The sequence below is a fragment of the Phaenicophaeus curvirostris genome, chromosome 13 (assembly GCF_032191515.1).
Source record: "Phaenicophaeus curvirostris isolate KB17595 chromosome 13, BPBGC_Pcur_1.0, whole genome shotgun sequence".
NCBI lineage: Eukaryota > Metazoa > Chordata > Aves > Cuculiformes > Cuculidae > Phaenicophaeus > Phaenicophaeus curvirostris.
Genome location: NC_091404.1, coordinates 11955588 through 11981531, shown reverse-complemented (window position 1 = coordinate 11981531; position 25944 = coordinate 11955588). Strand labels below are relative to the sequence as shown.

At 50.0% G+C, this 25944-nt stretch overlaps 3 protein-coding genes across 5 annotated transcripts; all 3 read left to right on the top strand.

Annotated features, from left to right (window-relative positions):
- The first annotated feature begins 68 nt into the window (after positions 1-68).
- Positions 69-8145, top strand: LOC138726112 (nuclear pore glycoprotein p62-like). Of its 2 annotated transcripts, none has more exons than XM_069867551.1 (12): positions 69-440; positions 1233-1639; positions 2090-2170; positions 2555-2686; positions 2959-3054; positions 3825-3933; positions 4085-4229; positions 4626-4675; positions 4797-4931; positions 5942-6053; positions 6370-6436; positions 7927-8145. In XM_069867551.1, the coding sequence occupies exons 1-12, from the start codon at positions 166-168 to the stop codon at positions 8016-8018; spliced, it is 1701 nt and encodes a 566-aa protein (XP_069723652.1). In that variant the 5' UTR covers positions 69-165; the 3' UTR covers positions 8019-8145. The 2 variants fall into 2 exon arrangements, with proteins under 2 accessions (XP_069723652.1, XP_069723651.1); XM_069867550.1 differs by having other exon boundaries at positions 2060-2170.
- A 1961-nt stretch (positions 8146-10106) lies between these two features.
- On the top strand, positions 10107-17387 carry LOC138726082 (nuclear pore glycoprotein p62-like). 2 transcript variants are annotated; one of them, XM_069867505.1, is made up of 12 exons: positions 10107-10457; positions 11331-11725; positions 12175-12255; positions 12640-12771; positions 13044-13142; positions 13846-13954; positions 14106-14250; positions 14647-14696; positions 14818-14952; positions 15629-15740; positions 16597-16663; positions 17172-17387. In XM_069867505.1, exons 1-12 carry the CDS (start codon positions 10183-10185, stop codon positions 17261-17263), a joined length of 1692 nt encoding a protein of 563 aa, XP_069723606.1. In that variant the 5' UTR covers positions 10107-10182; the 3' UTR covers positions 17264-17387. The 2 variants fall into 2 exon arrangements, with proteins under 2 accessions (XP_069723606.1, XP_069723605.1); XM_069867504.1 differs by having other exon boundaries at positions 12145-12255.
- Positions 17388-18186: 799 nt separating this feature from the next.
- RBM41 (RNA binding motif protein 41) lies at positions 18187-25219 on the top strand. Its single transcript, XM_069867336.1, has 7 exons — positions 18187-18234; positions 18330-18446; positions 18956-19148; positions 22309-22513; positions 23483-23859; positions 24265-24412; positions 24773-25219. The coding sequence occupies exons 1-7, from the start codon at positions 18227-18229 to the stop codon at positions 24928-24930; spliced, it is 1206 nt and encodes a 401-aa protein (XP_069723437.1). The 5' UTR covers positions 18187-18226; the 3' UTR covers positions 24931-25219.
- The last annotated feature ends 725 nt before the right edge of the window (positions 25220-25944 follow it).

Below are 25944 nucleotides of genomic sequence, written 5' to 3'. Positions count from 1 at the left end.
TAACCCGGCGGCGGGGCGCGCTGCTGTTTACGTAATCCACGCGCGCCGTATGCGTTCGTCATCGGCGTGCGCCGGTGCTTGGCGCTGTGTGTCCGGTGCCGCGGGGCTCGGCCGCCGCCACCTCGTCGACGCATCCCGGCTCCGGCCGCCCCTCCCGCCGCCGCCATGAACCAGTTCGGCCTGGGGGCGGGCGGCGGGTTCACGTTCGGCACGCCCAAGGCGGCGGCCACAACGGCCACTACCGGGTTCTCGTTCCCCGCGCCCGCCGCCTCCGGGGGCGGCTTCAGCTTCGGGAGCGCGGCGCAGCCGGCCGCCGGCAGCCAGCCCACGGGGCTCTTCTCCTTCAGCACGCCCGGCAGCGCCGCGCAGCCCGCCGGCTTCAGCTTCGGGACGACGGGCGCGGCCTCCGCGGCGCCGGCAGCGAGCGCGTTCCCGGCGGGGTGAGCGGCCGGGGGCCTCGGGGAGGGCCGGGCGAGCGGAGCCGCTGTTGTGCGGCCTTGGAGAACGCGGGAGGCGATTGTGGAGGGAGCGGGGCGGTTGCTGTGGGGCCGTGGAGTCGCCACCGCGCTGTGTCCTGTCGGGAAAGCGTTCCCTGGGAGCTCCGAGCTGTCGGTGCTGTCGGACTTTCTCGGACCGGCACCGAGAACGAGATGTTCCGCGCTTCAGCCTGTAGTAGGGGTGTAGATGAGTTGATGAGGGGGTGATAAAACTCCGTTGTTCTTTCTATTCTGAATCTGGTGCTTGGAATGCTTCTTCAGCCCAGTGGGACTGTGTTTTCCTTAGGAAAGGCTGTGATCTCTGGGGTGGGTCTCCAGCACGGCTGTGGTCGAAGGTTTCCTGATGGGAGCAGTGGGAATTGATCTGGAGCGGGGACCAGCAGTAGAAGTTAGTGGTTGAAAGTAGTCTCTTACAGAGGCAGAGAAAAGAGTGCTCAAGAACTGCAAGCACAGCTTCACCTTTCCTATCATCAGTGTTTTCTGGAGCCTGGAAGGGCAGAGGCGATTAAGAGGAGTCAGCATAAAGAGACTTAACTGAAGATTGTTGAAGGCAGGAGCGTGGTGCAGCTCAAAAACTGAACGGCTGCCAAAACTAAAACATAGCCCGTGTCAAGCATGCAGCTTCTTTTAGAAAGGTGGTTTCTGCTGTCATCAAACCATCTGTAAGAAAGCTGACTCAGTACTCAGCTGGCTGCTTGTCTCAAACAGATTGTCTTCTTTTCTTTCCCTGTGTAGGACAAATACTCCAAAATTAAACTTTGGAGGCAGCACTACGACTCCAGCTACTGGGATCACAGCTGGCTTTTCTTTCGGTAGCACCGCATCAACAAGTGTGCCCTCAAGTCAAGCAGCAGCCCCTTCTGGCTTTGTGTTTGGAACTCCTGGCACCGCCAGCACCACCACCACCAGCGCTCAGCCGGGGACAACTGGAGGATTTACTTTTTCCAGTGGAACCACGACTCAGGCCGGAACATCTGGTTTCAACATCGGCACTGCCGCTGCGCAAGCAGCACCCACGGGGTTGAGCTTTGGAACAGCCCCTGCAGCTGCAGCGACCACTGCAGCCACAGCGACCACTGCAGCCACCTTGGGAGCCACCACCCAGTCAACAGCCCCCTTCAGCCTTGGGACGCAGCCCACGGGTGAGGGCCTGGGCTTGGAGAGGCAGCTGTGGCCAAAGGTTCTTGGCACTGAGGGCAGGAAGGGGTTATTTGGAGGCACTGCAGCCTCCTGCTTCTGCTGGTGTGAAATGAAGGGAGTGGCTGGAATCAGTGTTTTTTTCGCCCGTCTGCTTTTCTGGGTTCTTCAGTGATGGGCACTGATGGCTCTTTCTGCTTTTGGCGAATAAGGTTGAATTAATTTTGCTGGAGTTTGTGAAAGTGCCAGCTACGCTGGAAGCTCTTTTTAAATGGTTTGTGTGTGTTTGTTGGTGCAGAGCGAAAGGGCTCAGACTGGTGGGGAAGTGGATGCTCGCGGATGTACTTGGCTGTTGCTGTGATCAGTGGAAACTACAGTGTCTCTGTATTGAAAGCTTTGTCTCTTTCTTATGCCACTTGTTGCAGGTCTAACCTTTGGATCGTTGCAGTCAACAGCAACCATGAGCGCTCCGGTGGCAACGCTGGCCGCAAGCACCAGCCAGGCCCCGACTCTGTCCTTTGGAACCAAACTTGGAGGTAGGAGGTGATTTTAGGAGATGTTGACTCAAGACGTAGTGAATCTCCTGTCCTTCTGGGAAGTGTTTTGTGAGGTGGATTCTGGAAACGGTCTCAAAGTGTTTGTTACTATGAGTTTGTAATGGCAGCAGGAATCAGTTGATCCAGGCTTTGGAGTTCATATCTTGTGGTTTGTGATGTGTCCCAGGTGCCAGGTTGTGTTCTGTTCTTGTCACTGGGGTGTGATGGCCAGGAGCCACAGGTTTAAAGGGTGCATTGGATACAGTTGAGGAAGAGGGAAAGTAGTGTCAGATTCTTGTATCCCTAAAAATCTGGTGTGGATTGGCAAATTTATATCCCCTTCTCAGGATGTCTGTGCAAGATCTCTGCTTTGTCTGTCTGTAGCAACATCGACAGCTGCTACAACTGCCAGTACCACCACAACCTCCATTCTTGGTGCAACGGGACCTACTTTGTTGTTTGCGTCTGTAGCGAGTTCTTCAGCGCCGACGTCATCAACGACCACGGGCCTCTCGCGTAAGCCACAGTGTCCAGATTTTATCTGTCGGGGGAATAAATGATCTGCGTGGTTGGTTCTACCTTTCACTGGTGGAGTGGGAGATGGTGGGCTGATGTGAGAGCTTTGAAAAGGCCAGCTCTACTCGCTCTTTGCCATCTTCTCCCTTTGTGATTTCTGGCAAACCAATGAAGTCCAGATGGGGATGGGTGTACAGGCTGGGCAGAGCTTTTCAAAGGGGCACTGTATTTAATGGGTTACAGAAACTCTTCCTGTTGTCTTCTGTTTCTAGTTGGTGCCCCTTCCACTGGGACAACTGGTCTTGGTAGTCTTGGGTTTGGATTAAAAGTTCCTGGAACAACAGCGGCGGCAACTAGCACTGCCACTGGTAAGAACTGGATGCTGGAAGGAGCTGAAGGGAAGGAAGCTCTGATGTTCTGGAAGGAGTAAAGTTAAGAGATGAGCTGCTCCTTGTGTAGGCTGCCTGTGTAGTGGCAGAATTGCTTGAAGAGGTGAGGGAGAGATGTCCTGATGGGGCGAGGGTGAGGCCAAAGACTTGCAGGGAGTGTCAGGGAGAAACATTTTATGGTTCAGCTCTGTCGTATTAATCTGTTTGTTCATTTAAGTTTGAAATGGTAACATATCTTTAGCTTTTTTTCCTCCAAAATTTGCAATGAGAAGTGCTGTATTTCAGTAGGAATCATCATGTGAAAACTGGCTACACAGTGTGGGGATTCAGAACTGAACATCTTTTTCTGGATGCAATAGCCAGTTTTCAGTGTGGTAACTCAGAAATGGCTGAGCTCTCAATTTTTTTCTACAGCTTGTTTCTGTCTTGGCTGTGAAGAATTTGTGCTCAGTGCCTGACTGACAGCAGCATCTGATAGATGCTGTTATGTTTGTGAAAACGTGAACTCTCCTCTTATCCAGAGATGCAGGACAGGAAGAGTGTACCCTGGCAGTTATTAAGTCTAATATTAATACACGAGGAGATAGTGCTTCATTCCCTTCCTCACAGATGTGGGATTTGCTTTTTGTCCCTTCAAAGGGATCTGTTTGATCTCATAAAGCGCTGCATGAAGAAGTGTATATTGGACTTGGTCTTGATTACTTAGACAGCAGATGTGTCCTCTGTTTGACCTGAATCTCTTCTTTCAGGCGCTGCCACTTCTTCTGGCTTTGCTTTGAATCTGAAGCCATTAACTACGACGGGTACCATTGGAGCTGTGACTTCTACAGTTGCTGTAACCACAACAGCAGCATCCAGGTGAGTGTTTTGTTATAGCTGACTATTTGCCAGGTGGGGCAAGAGGCAGTGTTAATGCTGGTATCAGGTGGAGGAAGGGGAAATGGGTGTTGTCCTGTTTCTGCTTTGGTTTTTGATCTTGTGTTCTGAACTGTCCTGCACGTCCCCTCAGCACGCCTCCAGTGATGACTTATGCCCAGCTGGAGAGTTTGATCAACAAGTGGAGCCTGGAACTGGAAGACCAAGAGAAACACTTTCTCCATCAGGCTACGCAAGTTAATGCCTGGGATCGGATGCTGATAGAGAATGGGGAGAAGGTAAGGTGGCATCTAGTGTAAGCTGACTTTGCTTGCTTATGTTCTTTGAGGCCTTTAGTGTACCAGATGCAGCAAGGCACCTAGTGGGACGTTTTGCTTGTGAAAAATAGCTGTGAAGCATATTTGGATGTTTGTTGTGGGAGGCTCCCTGTGTGTTTGTTCTGGTGAATTGGTATAGGGGGTTGGAAATCTGTTCTGTGAGTTTACGCTATGGTAACAAGTAATCTTAGGGTGAAGCTTTGAAAGCCAAGCCTCCTTTATTCCTTTTTCTGCCTGTAAATCTTTAAGTATCCGATTTTACTTCTAGTGGACGTTTGTGTGGTGCTGGCTGTCCCAGCCTCACCCCTCCTCTTGTCTGAGTTGACATTGAGTTTTTGTGTTGTCTCCTGTTTGCAGATTACTTCGTTACACAAAGAAGTTGAGAAGGTGAAGCTTGACCAGAAGAGGTAGGACACTATGAGTACTTGAGATGGTTTTGTTTCTTATTTACCCCTTCTTGCTTGTTGCTCTGTCAGCTCTAGAATGTGCCTAAGCTCTAAGTTGAGGGTTAACATTTTGCCTTTTCAGACTGGATCAGGACCTGGACTTCATTCTGTCCCAGCAGAAAGAGCTTGAAGACCTGCTGACCCCCCTGGAGGAGTCTGTGAAGGAACAGAGTGGGACTATCTACTTGCAGCATGCGGATGAGGAACGGGAGAGGACGTAAGGCGGAGATCTGCTTGGAATGTGTGACGAGCAGGCTACTGTGGTGATGCTCAAGTATTGTTGAGATGCATGACAATATTGATTTATCAGTGGCCTTTGTAGACTATGTAATCCTGTTTTATGAATGGCAGCTTAGATTTTACACATTAGAAAGAAAGGAATTGCAACTGGAAGCCCTTGAATCAGCATGAATCATAGATCCATAGTCATTTAGGTTGGAAAAACCCTTTCAGATCAAGTCCAACTTCTAATCTAACACTGTCAACTCCTGCAGTAAAGCGTGTCCCTAAACACCACATCTATATGTCTTCTAAGTAGCTCCAGGAACTGTAACTCAACGACTTCCCTGGCGGCCTCTTCCAATGTTTGACAACCTTTGATATGAAGAAATTGTTCCTAATATGCAATCTAAATCTCCCCTTGGGCAATTTGATGCTGTTTCTTCTTGTCTTGTCTATTCTTCCTTGGGAGAAGAGACCAGCAGCCACCTCGCTACAACCTGCTTTCAGTTAGTTCTTAGAGCAATAAGGTTCTCCCCTCAGAAAAGCTCTTTGGATGTTGGTTGAATCTGCTGTCTGAGAAAAGATTACTCGTTTGGCATGATCTCTGACACTCAATTTAGGGATAGAAGTGATGAGAGTAGGATGTGCTATGTGCATCTTGAGTATATTTATAAGCCTTAAGAGCAGGGTAATTAAAAGCAGTGTCTATTCAAGGTATAGAAATTTTCAAGGGTCTGAATTAGCTGGATCCTTACTTTCTGAGAAAACCTTTCAGAAAGCCTTCCACACTACTGCTTGTCTGCATGTATCTGTCAGGAGAGGAGGAGATCAGGAGTTACTTCATGTGTGATAGAATGCCTCTCGTGGTGCTTTTTGCACACATCTGCCAGCCTTGATTGAAAGCTGTGAAAGCTAATTCTGATTGCCCAGGGTTTCTATGACTGGGAGCAGGCCTTCTGGACTTCACTTTAGATATAATGACCTTGGTTGCCATGTGTTTTGCAGGTATAAACTGGCTGAAAACATTGATGCTCAGTTGAAGCGTATGGCACAAGATCTGAAGGACATCACGGAGCACTTGAATACATCAAGAGGCCCAGCAGACACCAGTGACCCAGTAAATCCAAGCTTTATTTTTTATATAATGGTAAAGAGGCAATGCCTAAGGTGATCAATGTTGTGGTAGTTCCAAGGTCTGAGTTGGAATAAGCCTAAGCCCTAGGCATGTACTCTAAAACAGTTCATTATCCTGATTATAAAGCAAAGCAAGAGAGTTGCTGCACAGACTTCCCTGGGAAAGTGCCTGCTAAGTTATTGGAGCTGCACAGATGTGAAATTTGATGGCATTCTGCTCCAAAGGCAGGGGCAGGCAGGCTGCTTTTACTGCTGTTATTTTTTGTGACAAATGACGTGCTCCTTCTCTTTCTGCTCAGCTTCAGCAGATCTGTAAAATTCTGAATGCGCACATGGATTCATTGCAGTGGATTGACCAGAACTCAGGTGAGAGTCATCTTGCAGCTTTTGGGGGATGTAAACAGGAAGCATGTAGATATTCTTGAAATCTCCTGATCTGCATGAGAGGCCTCTGCTGAGACGTAATTCCTGGCAAGTGCTAATGTTTTCCAGAGGGCTTGAGATGCATCAGTACAAAGCAGAGGACTTGCAAACCTTATTCTTTGTTCTATCAAACTAAGGTTAAGTACTTCAGCTTCTAGAATGCTGTGGTGTTTCCCTTTGGAATTGGAAAATTGGTGGTGGTGTGTGTGCATGCGTGTGTGTTTGTTTTTAATGTTGTTATCCTTCTCCCTGCAACTGGAAAGCCAAATCCAAGTAAGATTGAACAACATGCTTTCTCTGCAGGTGTGATGATTGCACAGTAATAGGTTGGAAATTTCAGAGTAGGAATGACTTCTGCAGAGTAGATTTGCTTAGCAGTGAAAACTTGATAGTGCAGTTACTGCAGTTTCTTGAGTTGCGTTCCCCTGTAACTAGGATGCCATGGTGAGACTGTAAAAAGAAACTGAGAAAAGGAGCTTTGCTCACAGGGAGTGCCTCCTTGTGAGAGATTGAAGAATTCTACGTGATTCTGATTCCAGCTGATGTTTGCAGCCATGCGGGGGCATGGCAGAAGAAAGCAGTGCTCCTCTCTCCAGCACCAGATTGCGCTGCCTGGCTGCAGCAGTGGGCAAATGCTCACACCCGGTGAACCTCCTGGGTGATAGTGGGCATACTCCTATCTGAGAGTGAATCATGTTCTTGGCTTTGGCCAGGGTTTAATTTGGGTTTTTCTTCAAGAACATAGATGCTAACCTCTGCATTCCCAACATGCCCTTATTGGGACATCTGCTGTAGCTCTTGTGGCATCAGAATTTTGACTTGACAGTATGTGTGTGAAAATAGCAACTGGTTCCCTTTAATTTTCCTGGAAATGAGACCCATTTATTCCTCTGTCATTCGTTGCTGAAGAAGTTGTCTTATTAGTTAATAAGTATTCATTCTCTTTGCTGGGAAATGCACATCAAAAGTAACAGTGCATCTTCACTTCACTTTCAGACAAGAATAAATCCAGAAACGTGAGACATTGCAGCTTTTAAAAAAGATTCCTGCGCTTCTCTGTTTCTGTGCGCTTCTTAGTAAGGAAAATAATCCCTGTTACTGTGTGCACTGCAGCGGTACAGTGGAAAAAAGATGCAATTTTGAAGTAAGCCCTGAAACTGCAACAGCCTGGCATGGCAAAAAGTGTCACCAGCCTGTCCCAGGGCTCTTCTGATTCTGTCTGTTCATCCCCAAGTGCCTCAGAGCACTTCTTAGATGTTCTTGTGTGCCTTGGGGGTTTGGCCGTGCTTTGTGTTGGGTTTTCCTCCTCCTTTGAGCACTGTCAAATCTGAGCGACTGTCCAAATGACCAAGTTTTTGCTTCTTCTGCAGGCTAAACTGTGCAGGGTGGCATCTTAGGGTACTTGTATGATTAACCACTTGTTTCTCCCACAGCTGTGTTGCAGAGGAAGGTAGAAGAGGTGACGAAGGTCTGTGAGAGCCGTCGCAAGGAGCAGGAGCGCAGTTTTCGGATCACGTTTGACTGAAAGGCTCCAAGTTTAACGCATTTACTTAAAATGTGTGCAGAAAACAAAGGTTGTTGAGGACGAAGGTCTCAACATGTGATGTGTGTTTGTTTGTTTACTTGTAATAAAATTTTGTGTTTATTAATAAGCCAGTCTTTGCTGTGTTGTACTGTAATTCACCCATTGCGGTCTGAAAGACTGCATGAAGTTTGTGCTGAAAGGGTATGCTCTTTGTCTCTGTTCCATATACCTGCCTGCAGCCTCGTGAGATACAGAAATGCTGCCCTGGAGGGATTTAAGCAGCGTGTGACTCCATGACTGCATTCCCCAATGCTTGTATGTAACTGCAATATGTTCAATGGGGACCTGCTAAGCTTTTCTTCAGGTCCTGGCAGAGATGGTTTAGTGAAGAGATGTCCTCAGGAGGAGCTGCTGTCATCAGAGAAACTTGGATTCCTCCTCTTGCTGGCTGGAGCTTGTGTTTAAATTGGGTGACCTTCCACTTCTGGAAGTTTCTTGTTTTCTGTACTTTTGGCAATTGACAGTGCCGTGCTGGTGCTAGTCATGAGCATTTCAGTGCCATGAATCACACAGAGACAAATGGTGCTGGTGTGGTGGCTGGGTGTAGCACAGCCTATTCGGTTGTGAGGGAGCAGGGAAAAACACCATCAGTAAGTTTGCAGCAAAGCCTTTGTAAGTGATGGAATCCTATCACCATGTTGTGGGTGTGATGCACATTCCATACATCCTTCCTTGCAGAAGGAAGTGAAGGTTTAGCAGAATTCCCCTAATGCTTCATTCTCCTTTGCCCTTGCTGCTCCTGTTGTGCAAAAGGGGCACAAATAACGCGTCGTGGGCTTTGCCTGGGTATCCGCGTGGCCCCTGGAGAACAGGCCCTCCCCCTGGGATCATTTCACAGAATCATAGAATAACCAGGTTGGAAGAGACCCACCGGATCATCGAGTCCAGCCATTCCTATCAAACACTAACCCATGCCCCTTAGCACCTCATCCACCCGCCCCTTAAACACCTCCAGGGAAGGTGACTCAACCCCCTCCCTGGGCAGCCTCTGCCAGTGCCCAGTGACCCTTTCTGTGAAGAATTTTTTCCTAATGTCCAGCCTAAATCTCCCCTGGCAGAGCTTGAGGCCATTCCTTCTTGTCCTGTCCCCCATCACTTGGGAGAAGAGGCCAGCACCCTCCTCTCCACAACCTCCTTTCAGGTAGTTGTAGAGAGCAATGAGGTCTCCCCTCAGCCTCCTCTTCTCCAGGCTAAACACCCCCAGCTCTCTCAGCTGCTCCTCATAAGGCCTGTTCTCCAGCCCCCTCACCAGCTTTGTTGCTCTTCTCTGGACTCACTCCAGAGCCTCAACATCCTTCTTGTGGTGAGGGGCCCAGAACTGAACACAGGATTCGAGGAGCGGTCTCACCAGTGCCGAGTACAGAGGGAGGACAACCTCCCTGGACCTGCTGGTCACACCGTTTCTGATCCAAGCCAAGATGCCATTGGCCTTCTTGGCCACCTGGGCCACTGCTGGCTCATGTTCAGTTGCTGTTAACCAACACCCCCAGGTCCCTCTCCTCCAGGCAGCTTTCCAGCCAGACTTCTCCTAGTCTGTAGCTGCACAGGGTTGTTGTGCCCCAAGTGCAGGACCCGGCATTTGGCCTTGTTGAACCTCCTGCCGTTGGACTCTGCCCAGCGGCCCAGCCTGTTCAGATCCGTTTGCAGAGCCTCCCAACCCTCCAGCAGATCAAGACTTCCACCCAGCTTAGTGTCGTCCGCAAACTTGCTAAGGGTGCACTTGCTACATTTGACTGTAGCAGCAGCATTTCTACGTCATTCCGGGCGGTGAGAGCCACGCTCCCGGCGCGGTGGCGGATGAGGCTGCGCGACCTCTGTCGGCCCCGCCTCCCCTCCCCGCGCTGTAAAGCGCCGTCGTCACCATGGCAACACCGAGCCCCGCCCCCGGAGAGGATTTAAGCCAATCACGTTGCGGAGTCTCAGAGTGGCGGCGGCGACGACCAATGGTTGTTGAGGGCGGGAGGTTCGCCTTTGCTGACGTCATACCGGTGAGCGGCGCCCTCTTATAACGTCATCCACGTGCGCATAGTACTGTGGAGCCGGGCTTGGCCGCGGCACGGCTCCGCTCCTCGCGACGGCTCCGGCCGCCCCTCCCGCCGCCGCCATGAACCAGTTTGGCCTGGGGGCGGGCGGCGGGTTCACGTTCGGCACGCCCAAGGCGGCGGCCACAACGGCCACGACTGGGTTCTCGTTCCCCGCGCCCGCCGCCTCCGGGGGCGGCTTCAGCTTCGGGAGCGCGGCGCAGCCGGCCGCCGGCAGCCAGCCCGCGGGGCTCTTCTCCTTCAGCACGCCCGGCAGCGCCGCGCAGCCCGCCGGCTTCAGCTTCGGGACGACGGGCGCGGCCTCCGCGGCGCCGGCAGCGAGCGCGTTCCCGGCGGGGTGAGCGGCCGGGGGCCTCGGGGAGGGCCGGGCGAGCGGAGCCGCTGTTGTGCGGCCTTGGAGAACGCGGGAGGCGATTGTGGAGGGAGCGGGGCGGTTGCTGTGGGGCCGTGGAGTCGCCACCGCGCTGTGTCCTGTCGGGAAAGCGTTCCCTGGGAGCTCCGAGCTGTCATAGAATCACCAGGTTGAAAAAGACTCACCGGGTCATCGAGTCCAACCATTCCTATTAAATTCCTATCAAAACCATTCCTGTTGGTGCGGGCTTCCTCGGATGGGCATTAAGAACGAGCTGTTCCACGCTTCAGTCTGTAGTGGGGGTGTTGATGCGTGCATGCAGGAGTGATAAAACTCTGTGTTGTTCTTCCTGTTCTAAATCTGGTGCTTGGAATGCTTCTTCAGCCCAGTGGGACTGTGTTTTCCTTAGGAAAGGCTGTGATCTCTGGGGTGGGTCTCCAGCACGGCTGTGGTCGAAGGTTTTCTGATGGGAGCAGTGGGAATTGATTTGGAGTGGGGAGCAGCAGTAGAAGTTAGTGGAAGAAAGTAACCTCCTGCAAAGGGAGAGAAAATGGTGCTCAAGAACTGTGATCACAGCTTCACCTCTGCTACCATCAGTGTTTTCTGGTGCCTGGAAGGGTGGAGGCGATTAAGAGGAGTCAGCATAAAGAGGCTTAACTGAAGATTGTTGAAGGCAGGAGCGTGGTGCAGCTCAAAAACTGAACGGCTGCCAAAACTAAAACATAGCCCGTGTCAAGTGCGCATCTTCCTTTAGGAAGGTGGTTTTTGCTGTCATCAAACCATCTGTAAGAAAGCTGACTCAGTACTCAGCTGGCTGCTTGTCTCAAACAGATTGTCTTCTTTTCTTTCCCTGTGTAGGACAAATACTCCAAAATTAAACTTTGGAGGCAGCACTACGACTCCAGCTACTGGGATCACAGCTGGCTTTTCTTTCGGTAGCACCGCATCAACGAGTGTGCCCTCAAGTCAAGCAGCAGCCCCTTCTGGCTTTGTGTTTGGAACTCCTGGCACCACCAGCACCACCACCACCACCACCAGCACTCAGCCGGGAACGACTGGAGGATTTACTTTTTCCAGTGGAACCACGACTCAGGCCGGAACATCTGGTTTCAACATCGGCACTGCCGCTGCGCAAGCAGCACCCACGGGGTTGAGCTTTGGAACAGCCCCTGCAGCTGCAGCGACCACTGCAGCCACCTTGGGAGCCACCACCCAGTCAACAGCCCCCTTCAGCCTTGGGACGCAGCCCACGGGTGAGGGCCTGGGCTTGGAGAGGCAGTTGTGGCCAAGGGTTCTTGGCACTGAGGGCAGGAAGGGGTGATTTGGAGGCACTGCAGCCTCCTGCTTCTGCTGGTGTGAAATGAAGGGAGTGGCTGGAATCAGTGGTTTTTCCCCCGTCTGCTTTTCTGGGTTCTTCAGTGATGGGCACCGATGGCTCTTTCTGCTTTTGGCGAATGAGGTTGAAATAATTTTGCTGGAGTTTGTGAAAGTGCCAGCTCTGCTGGAAGCTCTTTTTAAATGGTTTGTGTGTGTTTGTTGGTGCAGAGGGAAAGGGCTCAGACTGGTGGGGAAGTGGATGCTCGCGGATGTACTTGGCTGTTGCTGTGATCAGTGGAAACTACAGTGTCTCTGTATTGAAAGCTTTGTCTCTTTCTTATGCCACTTGTTGCAGGTCTAACCTTTGGATCGTTGCAGTCAACAGCAGCCACGAGCGCTCCGGTGGCAACGCTGGCCGCAAGCTCCAGCCAGGCCCCGACTCTGTCCTTTGGAACCAAACTTGGAGGTAGGAGGTGATTTTAGGAGATGTTGACTCAAGACGTAGTGAATCTCCTGTCCTTCTGGGAAGTGTTTTGTGAGGTGGATTCTGGAAACGGTCTCAAAGTGTTTGTTACTATGAGTTTGTAATGGCAGCAGGAATCAGTTGATCCAGGCTTTGGAGTTCATATCTTGTGGTTTGTGATGTGTCCCAGGTGCCAGGTTGTGTTCTGTTCTTGTCACTGGGGTGTGATGGCCAGGAGCCACAGGTTTAAAGGGTGCATTGGATACAGTTGAGGAAGAGGGAAAGTAGTGTCAGATTCTTGTATCCCTAAAAATCTGGTGTGGATTGGCAAATTTGTATCCCCTTCTCAGGATGTCTGTGCAAGATCTCTGCTTTGTCTGTCTGTAGCAACATCGACAGCTGCTACAACTGCCAGTACCACCACAACCTCCATTCTTGGTGCAACGGGACCTACTTTGTTGTTTGCGTCTGTAGCGAGTTCTTCAGCGCCGACGTCATCAACGACCACGGGCCTCTCGCGTAAGCCACAGTGTCCAGATTTTATCTGTCGGGGGAATAAATGATCTGCGTGGTTGGTTCTACCTTTCACTGGTGGAGTGGGAGATGGTGGGCTGATGTGAGAGCTTTGAAAAGGCCAGCTCTACTCGCTCTTTGCCATCTTCTCCCTTTGTGATTTCTGGCAAACCAATGAAGTCCAGATGGGGATGGGTGTACGGGCTGGGCAGAGCTTTTCAAAGGGGCACTGTATTTAATGGGTTACAGAAACTCTTCCTGTTGTCTTCTGTTTCTAGTTGGTGCTCCTTCCACTGGGACAGCTGGTCTTGGTAGTCTTGGGTTTGGATTAAAAGTTCCTGGAACAACAGCAGCAGCGGCAACAAGCACTGCCACTGGTAAGAACTGGATGCTGGAAGGAGCTGAAGAGAAGGAAGCCCGACTCCTTCAATGCTCTGTAGTAGCGTAAAGGGCCACACTGGAGTAGCCATGTGTTAGTTCAGATTTCTAATGTCCTCCAGTAATTGAAAAGAATGCTGTATTTCTTTTTCTCATCCTCCTTTTCCATCTCCCCAAATGCACAGTTTTGACTTGTGAGAGTCTGTTCATATCAAAGGGACTTTGGGTGAAGGAAGGCGCATGGGCTCTGATGTTCTGGAAGGAGTAAAGAGATGAGCTGCTCCTTGTGTAGGCTGCCTGTGTAGTGGCAGAATTGCTTGAAGAGGTGAGGGAGAGATGTCGTGATGGGGCAAGGGTGAGGCCAAAGACTTGCAGGGAGTGTCAGGGGGAAACATTTTATGGTTCAGCTCTGCAGTCTGTTTCATCCTTGTTATAAGTTTGAAACTGTAGGATTTCATTAAGTGTACAGTTAGTTTGATTTGGGAGAGCCAGTCCACGTCAAAGGGACTTTTACAGTATACAAGTTTTATTTAAACATGTTGTTCATTCCGTTCTTAAAAGATGTTGTATTTGCTTTTTCTCTTTGGAAGGACCTGTTTCAGCCCCAAAGGCACTGAGCATAGATGTGCATACTGGAATTGTTCTCAATTTGTTAGACAGCAGGTATGTCCTCTTCTGTTTGACCTCAATCTCTTTTTGCAGGCACTACTTCTGTTTCTAGCTTTGCTTTGAATCTGAAGCCTTTAACTACGACGAGTGCCATTGGAGCTGTGACTTCTACAGTTGCCGTAACCACAACAGCAGCATCCAGGTGAGTGTTTTGTTATAGCTGACTATTTGCCAGGTGGGGCAAGAGGCAGTGTTAATGCTGGTATCAGGTGGAGGAAGGGGAAATGGGTGTTGTCCTGTTTCTGCTTTGGTTTTTGATCTTGTGTTCTGAACTGTCCTGCACGTCCCCTCAGCACGCCTCCAGTGATGACTTATGCCCAGCTGGAGAGTTTGATCAACAAGTGGAGCCTGGAACTGGAAGACCAAGAGAAACACTTTCTCCATCAGGCTACGCAAGTTAATGCCTGGGATCGGATGCTGATAGAGAATGGGGAGAAGGTAAGGTGGCATCTAGTGTAAGCTGACTTTGCTTGCTTATGTTCTTTGAGGCCTTTAGTGTACCAGATGCAGCAAGGCATCTAGTGGGATGTTTTGCTAGTGAAAAATAGCTGTGAAGCATATTTGGATGTTTGTTGTGGGAGGCTCCCTGTGTGTTTGTTCTGGTGAATTGGTATAGGGGGTTGGAAATCTGTTCTGTGAGTTTACGCTATGGTAACAAGTAATCTTAGGGTGAAGCTTTGAAAGCCAAGCCTCCTTTATTCCTTTTTTTGTCTGTAAATCTTTAAGTATCCGATTTTACTTCTAGTGGACGTTTGTGTGGTGCTGGCTGTCCCAGCCTCACCCCTCCTCTTGTCTGAGTTGACATTGAGTTTTTGTGTTGTCTCCTGTTTGCAGATTACTTCGTTACACAAAGAAGTTGAGAAGGTGAAGCTTGATCAGAAGAGGTAGGACACTACGAGTACTTGAGATGGTTTTGTTTCTTATTTACCCCTTCTTGCTTGTTGGTCTGTCAGCTCTAGAATGTGCCTAAGCTCTAAGTTGAGGGTTAACATTTTGCCTTTTCAGACTGGATCAGGACCTGGACTTCATTCTGTCCCAGCAGAAAGAGCTTGAAGACCTGCTGACCCCCCTGGAGGAGTCTGTGAAGGAACAGAGTGGGACTATCTACTTGCAGCATGCGGATGAGGAACGGGAGAGGACGTAAGGCAGAGATCTGCTTGTAATGTGTGACGAGCAGGCTGCTGTGGTGATGCTCAAGTATTGTTGAGATGCATGACAATATTGATTTATCAGTGGCCTTTGTAGACTATGTAATCCTGTTTTATGCATGACAGCTTAGATTTTATGGATTAGAAAGAAGGGAATTGCGATTGGGAAGTCCTTGAATCCACATGAAAAGCTCTATAGGTATTGTTTGAATCAGCTGTCTTGGAGAAAGTTACTAATTTTGGCATGATCTCTGACAATTAGTGAGTATTTACTAATGAAATTGATGGCAGCAGAATGTAAAATGAGTAGCTGGAACATGTTTGTAAGGCCTAAGAGTTGAAGCATAGCAGTGTAATTAAAAGCAGTGTTTCATTTCTATTCAAGACATAGAAATCTTGAAGCATCCGGTTTAGCTGCTTCCTTGCTTTCTGTGAAAACCTTCTAGAAAGCCCCTTGCACTACTGCTTGTCTGCCTGTATCTGTCAGGAGAGAAAGAGATCAGGAGTTACTTCATGTGTGTGATAGAACGCCTCTTGTCATGCTGTTCACTTGCATCTGTCAGCCTTGGCTGAAAGGTGTGGAAGCTAATTCTGACTGCTCAAGGTTTGTGTGATGGGGAGCGAGGCTTCTGGAGTTCACTTTAGATATTCTGCCCTGTGTTTTGCAGGTATAAACTAGCTGAAAACATTGATGCTCAGTTGAAGCGTATGGCACAAGATCTGAAGGACATCATTGAGCACTTGAATACGTCAGGAGGCCCAGCAGACACCAGTGACCCGGTAAATCGAAGCTGTAGGCTTTGTATTTTGGTAAAGAGGCAAAGGATGTTTAAACCATTCTCATTCTTTCGTTCACTTGTGAATACTCCACTGATTGTAGTTCCAGCCTTGGAAGCATATTGTGTTTTGTCCTTGGCTTTGGTGCTTTTCTGGATTATGAGACATCAGAAGCCACCCTGCCTCCCATACTTACTCTTCAATTCTGTTAAGAGCTTTTTAAGTATCTCATTCTTGTCTGAACTCTGGCTATTTGCTAGTTGTCTAATTTTTGCCTAGATAACAATATGTTCCAGAGGCATTTTTTAATGCTGATCTGTCCACCTGCTCTACCACTTGCATCTTTCTTGTGGCAAATCTAAACTTTGTGCAGAGTGCCCTCTGTAGCTGCTGATATTTTTTCATTATAGTAATTTGTACCCACATAAAAATAAGATCTAACTTACCTGCTCTTTTTGCTGTATATGAAGTTGATCCTGCTGCTTCTTGTGCCTTCACCAAGAGGCTTTTTTTAATGGTAAAAATATCAGTTCAGTACTATAGATTGAGGGTTTTTTTTCAGTCCTTTTCACTTCTGCCACCTCAAGCCTAAGGTGATCAATGTTGTGGTTGTTCCAAGGTCTGAGTTGGAATAAGCCTAAGCCCTAGGCGTGTACTTTAAAACAATTTATTATCCTGATTATAAAGCAAAGCAAGAGAGTTGCTGCACAGACTTCCCTGGGAAAGTGCCTGCTAAGTTATTGGAGCTGCACAGATGTGAAATTTGATGGCATTCTGCTCCAAAGGCAGGGGCAGGCAGGCTGCTTTTGCTGCTGTTATTTTTTGTGACAAATGACGTGCTCCTTCTCTTTCTGCTCAGCTTCAGCAGATCTGTAAAATTCTGAATGCGCACATGGATTCATTGCAGTGGATTGACCAGATCTCAGGTGAGAGTCATCTTGCAGCTTTTTGGGGATGTAAATACGAAGCACGTAGCACATGTGCAAGTGTTTCATAAACAGAAATGGACCTGTAATCCACATAATTCAAAGCAATTTTAGCAGGTGGTGGGTAGGGGATAGTGGTTTGTGGAGCAATTGTTTTTTCCCCAGCTGCAGCCCAGCTTGCAGTTGCTGTTGAGGAAGGGTTTGCTGTGCTCTTAGATGGAGTGCCCTGAAACTGCAACAGCCTGGCATGGCAAAAAATGTCACCAGCCTGTCCCAGGGCTCTTCTGATTCTGTCTGTCGATCCCCAAGTGCCTCAGAGCACTTCTTAGATGTTCTTGTGTGCCTTGGGGGTTTGGCCGTGCTTTGTGTTGGGTTTTCCTCCTCCTTTGAGCACTGTCAAATTTGAGTAACTGTCAAAATGACCAAGTTTTTGCTTCTTCTGCAGGCTAAACTGTGCAGGGTGGCATCTTAGGGTACTTGTACGATTAACCACTTGTTTCTCCCACAGCTGTGTTGCAGAGGAAGGTAGAAGAGGTGACGAAGGTCTGTGAGAGCCGTCGCAAGGAGCAGGAGCGCAGTTTTCGGATCACGTTTGACTGAAAGGCTCCAAGTTTAACGCATTTACCTATAATCTCCACAGAAAACAAAGGTTGTTGAGGATGGAGGTCTCAACATGTGATGTGGATTTGTTTCTTTTTTTGCAATAAAATTTTTTTGTTCCCAAGCCAATCTCTGCTGTGTGTCACTGGAATTCACCCACTGCAGGCTGAGAGACTGTATGAAGTTTGTGTTTTTCATAGAATGTTTTCATAGAATAACCAGGGTGGAAGAGACCCACTGGATTGAGTCCAACCATTCCTATCAAACACTAAACCATTCCCCTTAGCACCTCGTCCACCCGTGCCTTAAACACCTCCAGGGAAGGTGACTCAACCCCTGCCCTGGGCAGCCTGTTCCAGTGCCCAATGACCCTTTCTGTGAAGAATTTTTTCCTAATGTCCAGCCTAAACCTCCCCTGGCGGAGCTTGAGGCCATTCCCTCTCGTCCTGTCCCCTGTCACTGGGGAGAAGAGCCCAGCTCCCTCCTCTCCACAACCTCCTTTCAGGTAGTTGTAGAGAGCAATGAGGTCTCCCCTCAGCCTCCTCTTCTCCAGGCTAAACCCCCCCAGCTCTCTCAGCCGCTCCTCGTAAGACTTGTTCTCCAGCCCCCTCACCAGCTTTGTGCTGGAAGTGTATGCTCATTGTCTATGTTCCGTACAGCTCCTAACCTTGGCCAGTGTCTCACCTCTCTCATAGTCAAATATTTTCTCCTTATGTCTAGTCTAAATCTGCCCCTCTCCAGTTTATCCCCATTGCCCCTCCTCCTATCGCTACACGGCTTTGTAAACAGCCCCTCCCCAGCTTTCTTTTAGCCCCTTCAGGTGCTGGAAGGTCGTTGTCTTCCATCCTTAGGGGGTCAAAACTCACCGCCTCCCTCCCCGTCTCCCCCTGTCGGTGCGGGCGGCCCCGGACTACGGCTCCCGGTGTCCCCCGCGCGGCGCCGGTGCTGCCGGGAGCCGGGGCCATGCGGCGGTGAGCGGGGCCGGGGCCGGGTGTCCCCAAAGAGGGGGCTGTCCCCGAAGAGGGGAGCCGTCCCTCAAGAGGGACGCTGCGCTTTTGTTTTCCAGGGTGAACAGCAGCCTCTCCAGCGATGAGCTCCTCCTGGAAGACTTGGAGACGGAAGGAGAGAGGCAGCTGAAGAGCCTCCTTCACCAGCAGCTCGACACCACCGCGTCCATCGAGCAGTAAGTCCTGACCTGGTGCCGGGGGGCAGCCCTGCTGGGGGCAGCACCAACGTGGCCTCCGGGGACGTGTTTGTGCGGGCTGTGATCTGCCAGAACAGCTGCACGAACTCCTCCGTTGCTGGGTCTCCTGGAACAAACGCTAGAGGGAACTAATTTTCACCCTTTAGGTGAAAATAACCGGTTTGCCCGGGCCGGATGCAGGGCTGAGTTTCTCGGCCGGGGAGCTTGTCTTCCCAGGCTGGCCTGCGTTTTCAGCTGCGGGGTGCTTGGTGTTACAGTGTCACAAGGTGCCTCCCGCCTGGCTTGGGGCAGCATCCTACCCTGCAGGATCTCGGGGCCTTGGGGAAGGGTTGAGAGAACGTGGCTCTGTTGTGTTTTGGGAACAGCGCATCCCTGGTTAGGTGCAGCAGGACCCAGCGTGGTTGCAGGGAGAGGCCGGCTCTTTCCTGTTCCCCACCCAGTTCCTCAGTGCTAAGTTGTTTCTGCTGTTCTGTTGCCTTGGGTTACAGGTGCAAGTCAAAGCGGAGATGCTTTGCCCCTGCAGCTTTTTACAAGCCCTTTGGGGAAGAGGCTGCCGGTGCTTTGACCTTGTCACAGTTCCAGGCCCTGCAGGAGAGCGACAAAGAGACTGCCTCTCTCCGGGAACTGGGGCTCTCCGACTCGGAGATCCTGCTCTGGAAGAACCGAACTTCAACAGGGAAGGTAGGCATGCCCTGCTCTGATGTGAAGGTGATCAAGTCATAGAATCATAGAATAATCAGGTTGGAAGAGACTCACCGGATTGAGTCCAACCATTCCTATCAAACACTAACCCATGCCCCTCAGCACCTCGTCCACCCGTGCCTTAAACACCTCCAGGAAAGGTGACTCAACCCCCTCCCTGGGCAGCCTGTTCCAGTGCCCAATGACCCTTTCTGTGAAGAATTTTTTCCTAATGTCCAGCCTAAACGTCCCCTGTTGGAGCTTGAGGCCATTCCCTCTTGTCCTGTCCCCCGTCACTTGGGAGAAGAGCCCAGCACCCTCCTCTCCACAACCTCCTTTCAGGTAGTTGTAGAGAGCAATGAGGTCTCCCCTCAGCCTCCTCTTCTCCAGGCTAAACACCCCCAGCACTCTCAGCCGCTCCTCATAAGGCCTGTTCTCCAGCCCCTTCACCAGCTTTGTTGCTCTTCGCTGGACTCGCTCCAGAGCCTCAGCATCCTTCTTGTGGTGAGGGGCCCAGAACTGAACACAGGATTCGAGGAGCGGCCTCACCAGTGCCGAGTATAGAGGGAGGATAACCTCCCTGGACCTGCTGGTCACACCGTTTCTGATCCAAGCCAAGATGCCATTGGCCTTCTTGGCCACCTGGGCCACTGCTGGCTCATGTTCAGTCGCTGTCAACCAACACCCCCAGGTCCCTCTCCTCCAGGCAGCTTTCTAGCCAGACTTCTCCTAGTCTGTAGCTGCACAGGGTTGTTGTGCCCCAAGTGCAGGACCTGGCATTTGGCCTTGTTAAACCTCATGCCATTGGACTCAGCCCAGTGGTCCAGCCTGTTCAGATCCCTTTGCAGAGCCTCCCTACCCTCCAGCAGATCAACGCTTCCACCCAGCTTAGTGTTGTCCACAAACTTTCTAAGGGTGCAAGTCCCTCCAACCAAATGGCCTGTGGCACCCTACTAGGAAATTCAAGTCTTTTGTAAGCCCTCTGGTTAAGAATGGCTGCTCCGTGTGTCTCTTGCCTTTAGGCCAGCATGATCCCGTGTTTCTTTTGACCTGTTTTATTCGGTGTAATGGTCTGTGCTAGAAGCTACGGTGAAGAGTTGGTCCTTTGGAACACAGCAGGATCTGACTATATTCCTGCTTCTGCCTTGATGGTCTCAAGCAAATAATTTCACCTGTTTATACACATGTAAGAAGGATTTAAAGGTTGGAGGAGAAAAGGGAGGGAACATTTCAAAGCTCCTCAGCCTCCTCCTTTCTGTATTTTGACACATCCCTGGATCCCTTGGCTGGCTTGGGATAGCAGTCTGTAGGGAGGGTTTTGTGTGTTCTCCTCAAGGGCTTGCAGATGCTTTAAGGGACATAAAACAGACATGTAGAAGTGGTAAGTAGAGCTGTTAGACCAAGCGTGTGATTGCCATGACATGCTTCTCCTTGGGTGCAGGCTGCAGCAGAGCATTGCTGAAGCAGGTTTTTCCCCTTGCCCCACCCTTCACCCTTTCCTTACACATTTCAGAGACGAGGGGCGTTCAGGGCTGTCCCGAGTCAGGTGCACTGGGGTGCCCTGCTCTTAATTTGGTAAACCAGGAGGTGCAAACAGGACTTGGGCTGACCCTTGGCTTGCCTCTGTCTCTCCTCCTCTTCCTGAGCAATAGTTGTGTGCAGGAGGAAGCAGTCTGTGGTAATCATGGGTTTGCTTCTCTTCAGCTGAAGTCATTACTTGCTTTTGTTTTGAAATGCAAACCCGGCCCTGGTGTGGCCTGCATTAAAACTTGAGTTAGAGAGGGCTGGTGTTGATTTAAGAATGAAAATTAGTGTCAACAATACTAGCTGTTGTACTTAGTATAAAATCAGTTCTGGGGTGTTTAGAAATAAAGATTAGTGTGGAAAACACTGTTCTGACAGAAAGAACCAATAACATTAGGGTACATCTTCTACAGCTTCTGAGAGAATAATGTTTAGAGAGAAAGCTCAGGTCTGGTAGTGATGTGTGTCTTTGCATGTGGAGGCACTGAGTGAAAGATTCCATGAAGGAGGCATCAGCTAAGACAGAGAGGACTTCAGATTGCCCGTGGAGCTCTCAGCGAATTACTAAGTGCAGACTTCTGTTATTTTCCATAGCTAAGTTGCAGCTTTTTTAAAAACAAAGTACTACAAGTGATTTTCCAGAATTGCTTTTCCATATAAACAGCCTTTTGTGCCCCAGGGAAGCTGTGAAATGGTGAATGGAAGCTGTGCAGATGTGGGCCCGTGCAGTCAGGCAGGAAAGGAGAGGTACCCATGGGAAAGTCTTTGTTAGATTGTGCTCAGTGCAGGAGGAAAGCCTGGTTTCTTGCCTGAGGCAGAAGGATCTGCCACAGAAATTCTCAAACCAAATTTGAGAAAAGAAAGTCCACCTGCAGCCCCATAGAAGTCTGTTCTCTGGATTCTGATAGAGGTGGATGGGGGAACAGAAATGCCCCTCCAGAAGTTGGGGTATGTCTCTCTGCTGTGGCAGGGTCTGGTGAATCTTGGCAGTGCCCTGTCCCTGTGCAGTGAGGTTTACTAAACAGGAATGCTTGCTTGTAGCCAGGTTAGCTCTGAGGCCTGTGTTGCAGTAGCTGAGTGGTTTCTGGGAGGTGGCTCATGTGAAGCTGGTCAGGGGTTTAGTCCTCAGTGTAAACCTACCCTTGGGTGCCAAATGGTAGCCTGCGGTCTACTTTTCAGCAATAAGGTTCTCTCAGTGATCCCAGGGTCATGGACCAAAAGCTTGGTGGAAAGTTGAGCTCAGGGATTCTATAGGTGTAGCAAAAGAAATGCTAAAGGGGGTTTGTGCAGTTGCTGTAGGTGGCCTTAGGAAGTGGCTATAGCTGGCAGAGGCAGGGACTGCTGAGACAGAGAGATGCAGGTGCTGTCAGACAGTGATGCCAGGGGAAGGGAAGTGGCACAGAAGGTCAGGAGAAAGGGGCTTATTCTCCATGTCTCCCAGGAACTGAAGCTTGCTGAGTGATTGCATTTCTGTCTTGCCCTTGCAGTAACAGGACCTCTTGGTGACCTGCTCTTTTGGGGGATGGTTCTTGATTGCACTCACTCCGGGGCTGGAGGATGTGAAGTTTGAGTGCTGGCTGACTCTCTAAAAACGAGGCTCGTGCCATATCTGAGCAAAGCTGTGCCTGTCTTCCAGGGCTCTGGGCTGGGAGCAGCTCCGGAGGCCACACAGGACCGACTCCATGCCATCCAGGAGAAGATGGAAGAGCGTCAGCGCATCCTTGCTCTGCCCCAGAGGTTTGCTGGCAGTAAGCAGCTGAGCCGGCGGGAGATGGAGATTGAAAATGCTCTCTTTCAGGGAACAGACCGCCACTCTTTTCTCCGGGCACTCTACCACCAAGGTTTGTGGGCTCAAGGCTGTTCCTGCCTTTGCTGCAGTGTGGAGAGCTGGGGTGTGTGGGAGTTGAACACGCTTCTGTCTGGCCTTCTGTCACTGAAGATATGGTTCTGTTTTGGTACTGTGTGGGAGGAGTTATTTTCCTCTTTTACATGAGCTGATAAAGAGTGGGTTTTCTAAAGGGCTTGAAACATCCATCTCTTTGGACAGCATGGATTGGGCTGCAGGTACAGCAGAGCCCAGCTTGGTATTTGGAAGAGCAGTCAAGGTAATGGTTTGGTGACTTTTTTGAATGGAAAGTCAATTATTGTCCAGGGATAGCAAAAACTGCTCCAGTCTGTTTTGGCTGGAGAACATGCAGGTATGAAGCTCCAGCCCAGACTGATTATGTATGTAAGACAGTCACTGTTCTGGCATTTAGCAGAACCAAGAGGCAGCAAGGTTGAGGCTTGTGGGCTAGGAGATGCCCCTCATTTCTGTCCTCATTTCCATTAAATAGAGTAAAGGAGATATCATTAGTCGGTCCATGCCACGGGCCTTCTTTAAACCCATGAGCTTAATCTGATATCCCTGGAAGCAGAAAGTTTATATTCCATGTAGCAGTGTAGAAAGACAGCATGGCATATCCTGGCCACGCATGCAGGAGGGGGAAAGTGTGTTGAAGGAATCACTAGAATGTGCTGAAATGTGGCTGCAGATAAGCTAGTGAGGACATCTCTGGAAGAAACGAGCTCTGTACAAAGCACTGGTGAAACTGCTGCTCTCTGCTCGTTCATCCTGAGCTGGGACACCAGCACTTGCTGTCTGCTGGTACTACTCTTCATGTTTTAAATAACCTGCAGGGCCTGGCTGACAGATGCATGGAGGCTGGATCGGAACAGGGTTTCTCCTGTCTGTGTCTGTTCCTGCAGCCTGTGTATTTTCCAGGTTCTTGGTGGTAGTCATATTACCATGTTTCTCCATTGTGGATTAGATGACACTCAGAAGAGGGTAACTGATGAGAAGGACCCCATGGTTCATCTGGAGAGTGTTTACCAAGAGCTACTGGGCAAGAAGTGCCCTGAAGAAGTCCAGCCTACCAAGAGCGACCCAAGCTTGTTCCCTTCCCTGGCCCCACAAGGACCTGTTGCTGAGAAGTCATCGCTTCCAGACCAGGAAGAGCAGGCAGAACAGGCAACAAGTCCAAGCTTCCCTGCAACAGGGCCCCACCAGTGCCCTCCAAGGCCTGTGATTATCAAAGAGCCTGTAGAGTTTGTCCCAGAAGAGGAGATCTGCAAGAACCGTCTCTCCAAGGAAGAACTCCGGAATATTCCCAGGTTCTCATCCTACCATCCTGGAGAGCCCAACAAGGTATGTTGAGATGAACGAGGATTTATTCTTCTCCCTTGCTGGCATGCCCTGCAGCTGCTTCAGCAGGCAGGGGCTCCTCTTTGCTATTGACTGGTCGTTGCCTGGAGGGTGCTTGGTTGATCCTCCCAGCCAGGGGAGAGCTGTTCAACCTGTGCTTAACTGGTAGCTGGAGCTTGTTGCATTTTATAAATAACTGGAGCTATCAGCACTTGGCACAGGGAAGCATGATGATGATTTGAGTCTAGAGCTGTATTTCTCTGTACACCCACCTGTCTTCCAGGCTCCACTGTTCGCATGCGGATGGAAGGAGTGTGAGGTGGCAGAGGGGCTGAACCTTTGAGATGCATGAGCTTGAGTTCAGGTTGCATTGCACAGGTGGGCTGACCGACTGTCTCTCTGGAACAGGTGCTGTATTTGAAGAACCTGGGCCCTCGAGTGACAACGAAGGATCTAGTGTCCTTGTTTGCTCGATTCCAGAAGGAGGACAGCTCACCAATCCAGTTCCGCCTCCTGAGCGGCCGGATGAGGGGTCAGGCTTTCATCACCTTCCCCGGTGAGTCGCTCCTTTCTGCCTCTTGGTTCTTCCCCCACCCACGAAGGTGCCCCATGTTCCAGCGGGGCACTGGCCTGGCTCCAAGCCTGTTCTCCATGGAGAAGGAAAGGAGTTCACTTCCTCTTCTTCCTATCACATCATAGTCTTTTCCTTGGACTGGAAAAGGATTCATCAAAATGGAGGGGATGCAGTCTGTTATATGCTGTATTTATAAATATCGCTGGCTGGAGGATCCCAGCACTGTACTAGATTGTGTTGCATGCTGAGAGTCCGTGAGCCAGAAGCATCTGAGTGACTACAATGTGTGTCGGTGCCAGAAGTTGCTGTGTAACCTGTGCCTGTTTTTCTCTCTCGTTGCAGATATTCAGTCAGCCCAGGAGGCCATGCTGTTGGTGAATGGGTATATTCTGCAGGGGAAGCCGCTGGTGATTGAATTTGGGAAAAGCAAAGGGCATTTGGCAGAGGCTGACTCTGCCATCCCTTGCTCCTCTGCTGGAGAGAAACCCCCTGCCAAGTAAGGGGTGGATAAGTGGGAACCTTGTGGATTTGCGTGGGCCACGGGAGCTGCTGGTTGTAACTGAGACAGTGAAATACTGTTGGGAGTCAACATGCAGGTCCATAAATCTTGAAGGGAGGAAGGGGGAGAGCTGGGAACTAGGCAATTCCTTGAGAGAAACGGGCACTATCCTTACACTGTTGGGATGTATTGGCTTTTTCCTACTGTTCTATGTGTGTGTGCGCCTTTTCAGCACTTTGTGACAAGGAAGCGGGGAGGAAGCCGTGTAAATAAATGTATTTATTATGGTATTTCCCTAGCGTGCGTTTATTCACCTTTGTCCTGTGCAAGTCTTCCAAAGCTCAGCATGCTGCACTTCGCTGTGCAGGACTGTGTCAGCGGAGTTCAGACGTGGTCTCTGTGCTGGCAGCTGGAGTACCTGGCTGATGTGGGGACTGGTGGTGCTGCTGCCTCATCTCTGGGGGCAGCAGATACGTTGCTGTAGAGAAAAGGCTGCCCCTGTTCTTCCAGACACTGCACAAGTAGCCAGATTTATGGTTGCAAATATATCTTGGCTCCTCGCTGTTGATCCCCATCAAGACCTGTGGCATGGAGAATGGTTCCTCTGGTGGGGTACCCTTGTGGGAGATGCCATGGCTTACCTGCTGCCCTGTTTGGGGATTTTTTATGGACAAGGCAAGCTAACATATGTTTCCCACAGTATTCCAGTGCTCTCAGAAGAGGAATATCCATGCTTTTTGTGATGGTGACTAAGGGAACCCAGCCTGAAGTCAAACCAAGAGCCCTTTTTTGTAGACTCATGTTAGGGAGGAGTATCCCTTCTTGTCTGTCTTACTGTGTGTATGCTGAGATGAGTCATGTTTTTAGAGGACAAGTTTTATATCACGTTAATCTTTCTGTGTGAAGTATTTTTCTACAGCGATCAGAGAGAATGAGGCAGGCTAATGGCAAGAGATTTAAAGTGTGATATTTTGTGATAAGGAATTTCAGTTCACTAGGGCTTCTCTTTTTAGTT

What these genes read in the sequence shown, in the direction of transcription:
- LOC138726112 (XM_069867550.1), top strand. Translation starts at nt 166, where the DNA reads ATGAACCAGTTCGGCCTGGGGGCGGGCGGCGGGTTCACGTTCGGCACG. An exon ending in AACGACCACGGGCCTCTCGC is followed by an intron (nt 2,687 to 2,958) that starts GTAAGCCACAGT and finishes TTCTGTTTCTAG; the next exon opens with TTGGTGCCCCTTCCACTGGG. An exon ending in TGATAGAGAATGGGGAGAAG is followed by an intron (nt 4,230 to 4,625) that starts GTAAGGTGGCAT and finishes TCCTGTTTGCAG; the next exon opens with ATTACTTCGTTACACAAAGA.
- LOC138726082 (XM_069867504.1), top strand. Translation starts at nt 10,183, where the DNA reads ATGAACCAGTTTGGCCTGGGGGCGGGCGGCGGGTTCACGTTCGGCACG. An exon ending in TGATAGAGAATGGGGAGAAG is followed by an intron (nt 14,251 to 14,646) that starts GTAAGGTGGCAT and finishes TCCTGTTTGCAG; the next exon opens with ATTACTTCGTTACACAAAGA. An exon ending in GTGAAGCTTGATCAGAAGAG is followed by an intron (nt 14,697 to 14,817) that starts GTAGGACACTAC and finishes TTGCCTTTTCAG; the next exon opens with ACTGGATCAGGACCTGGACT.
- RBM41 (XM_069867336.1), top strand. An exon ending in ACCACCGCGTCCATCGAGCA is followed by an intron (nt 18,447 to 18,955) that starts GTAAGTCCTGAC and finishes CTTGGGTTACAG; the next exon opens with GTGCAAGTCAAAGCGGAGAT. An exon ending in GGCTTTCATCACCTTCCCCG is followed by an intron (nt 24,413 to 24,772) that starts GTGAGTCGCTCC and finishes CTCTCGTTGCAG; the next exon opens with ATATTCAGTCAGCCCAGGAG.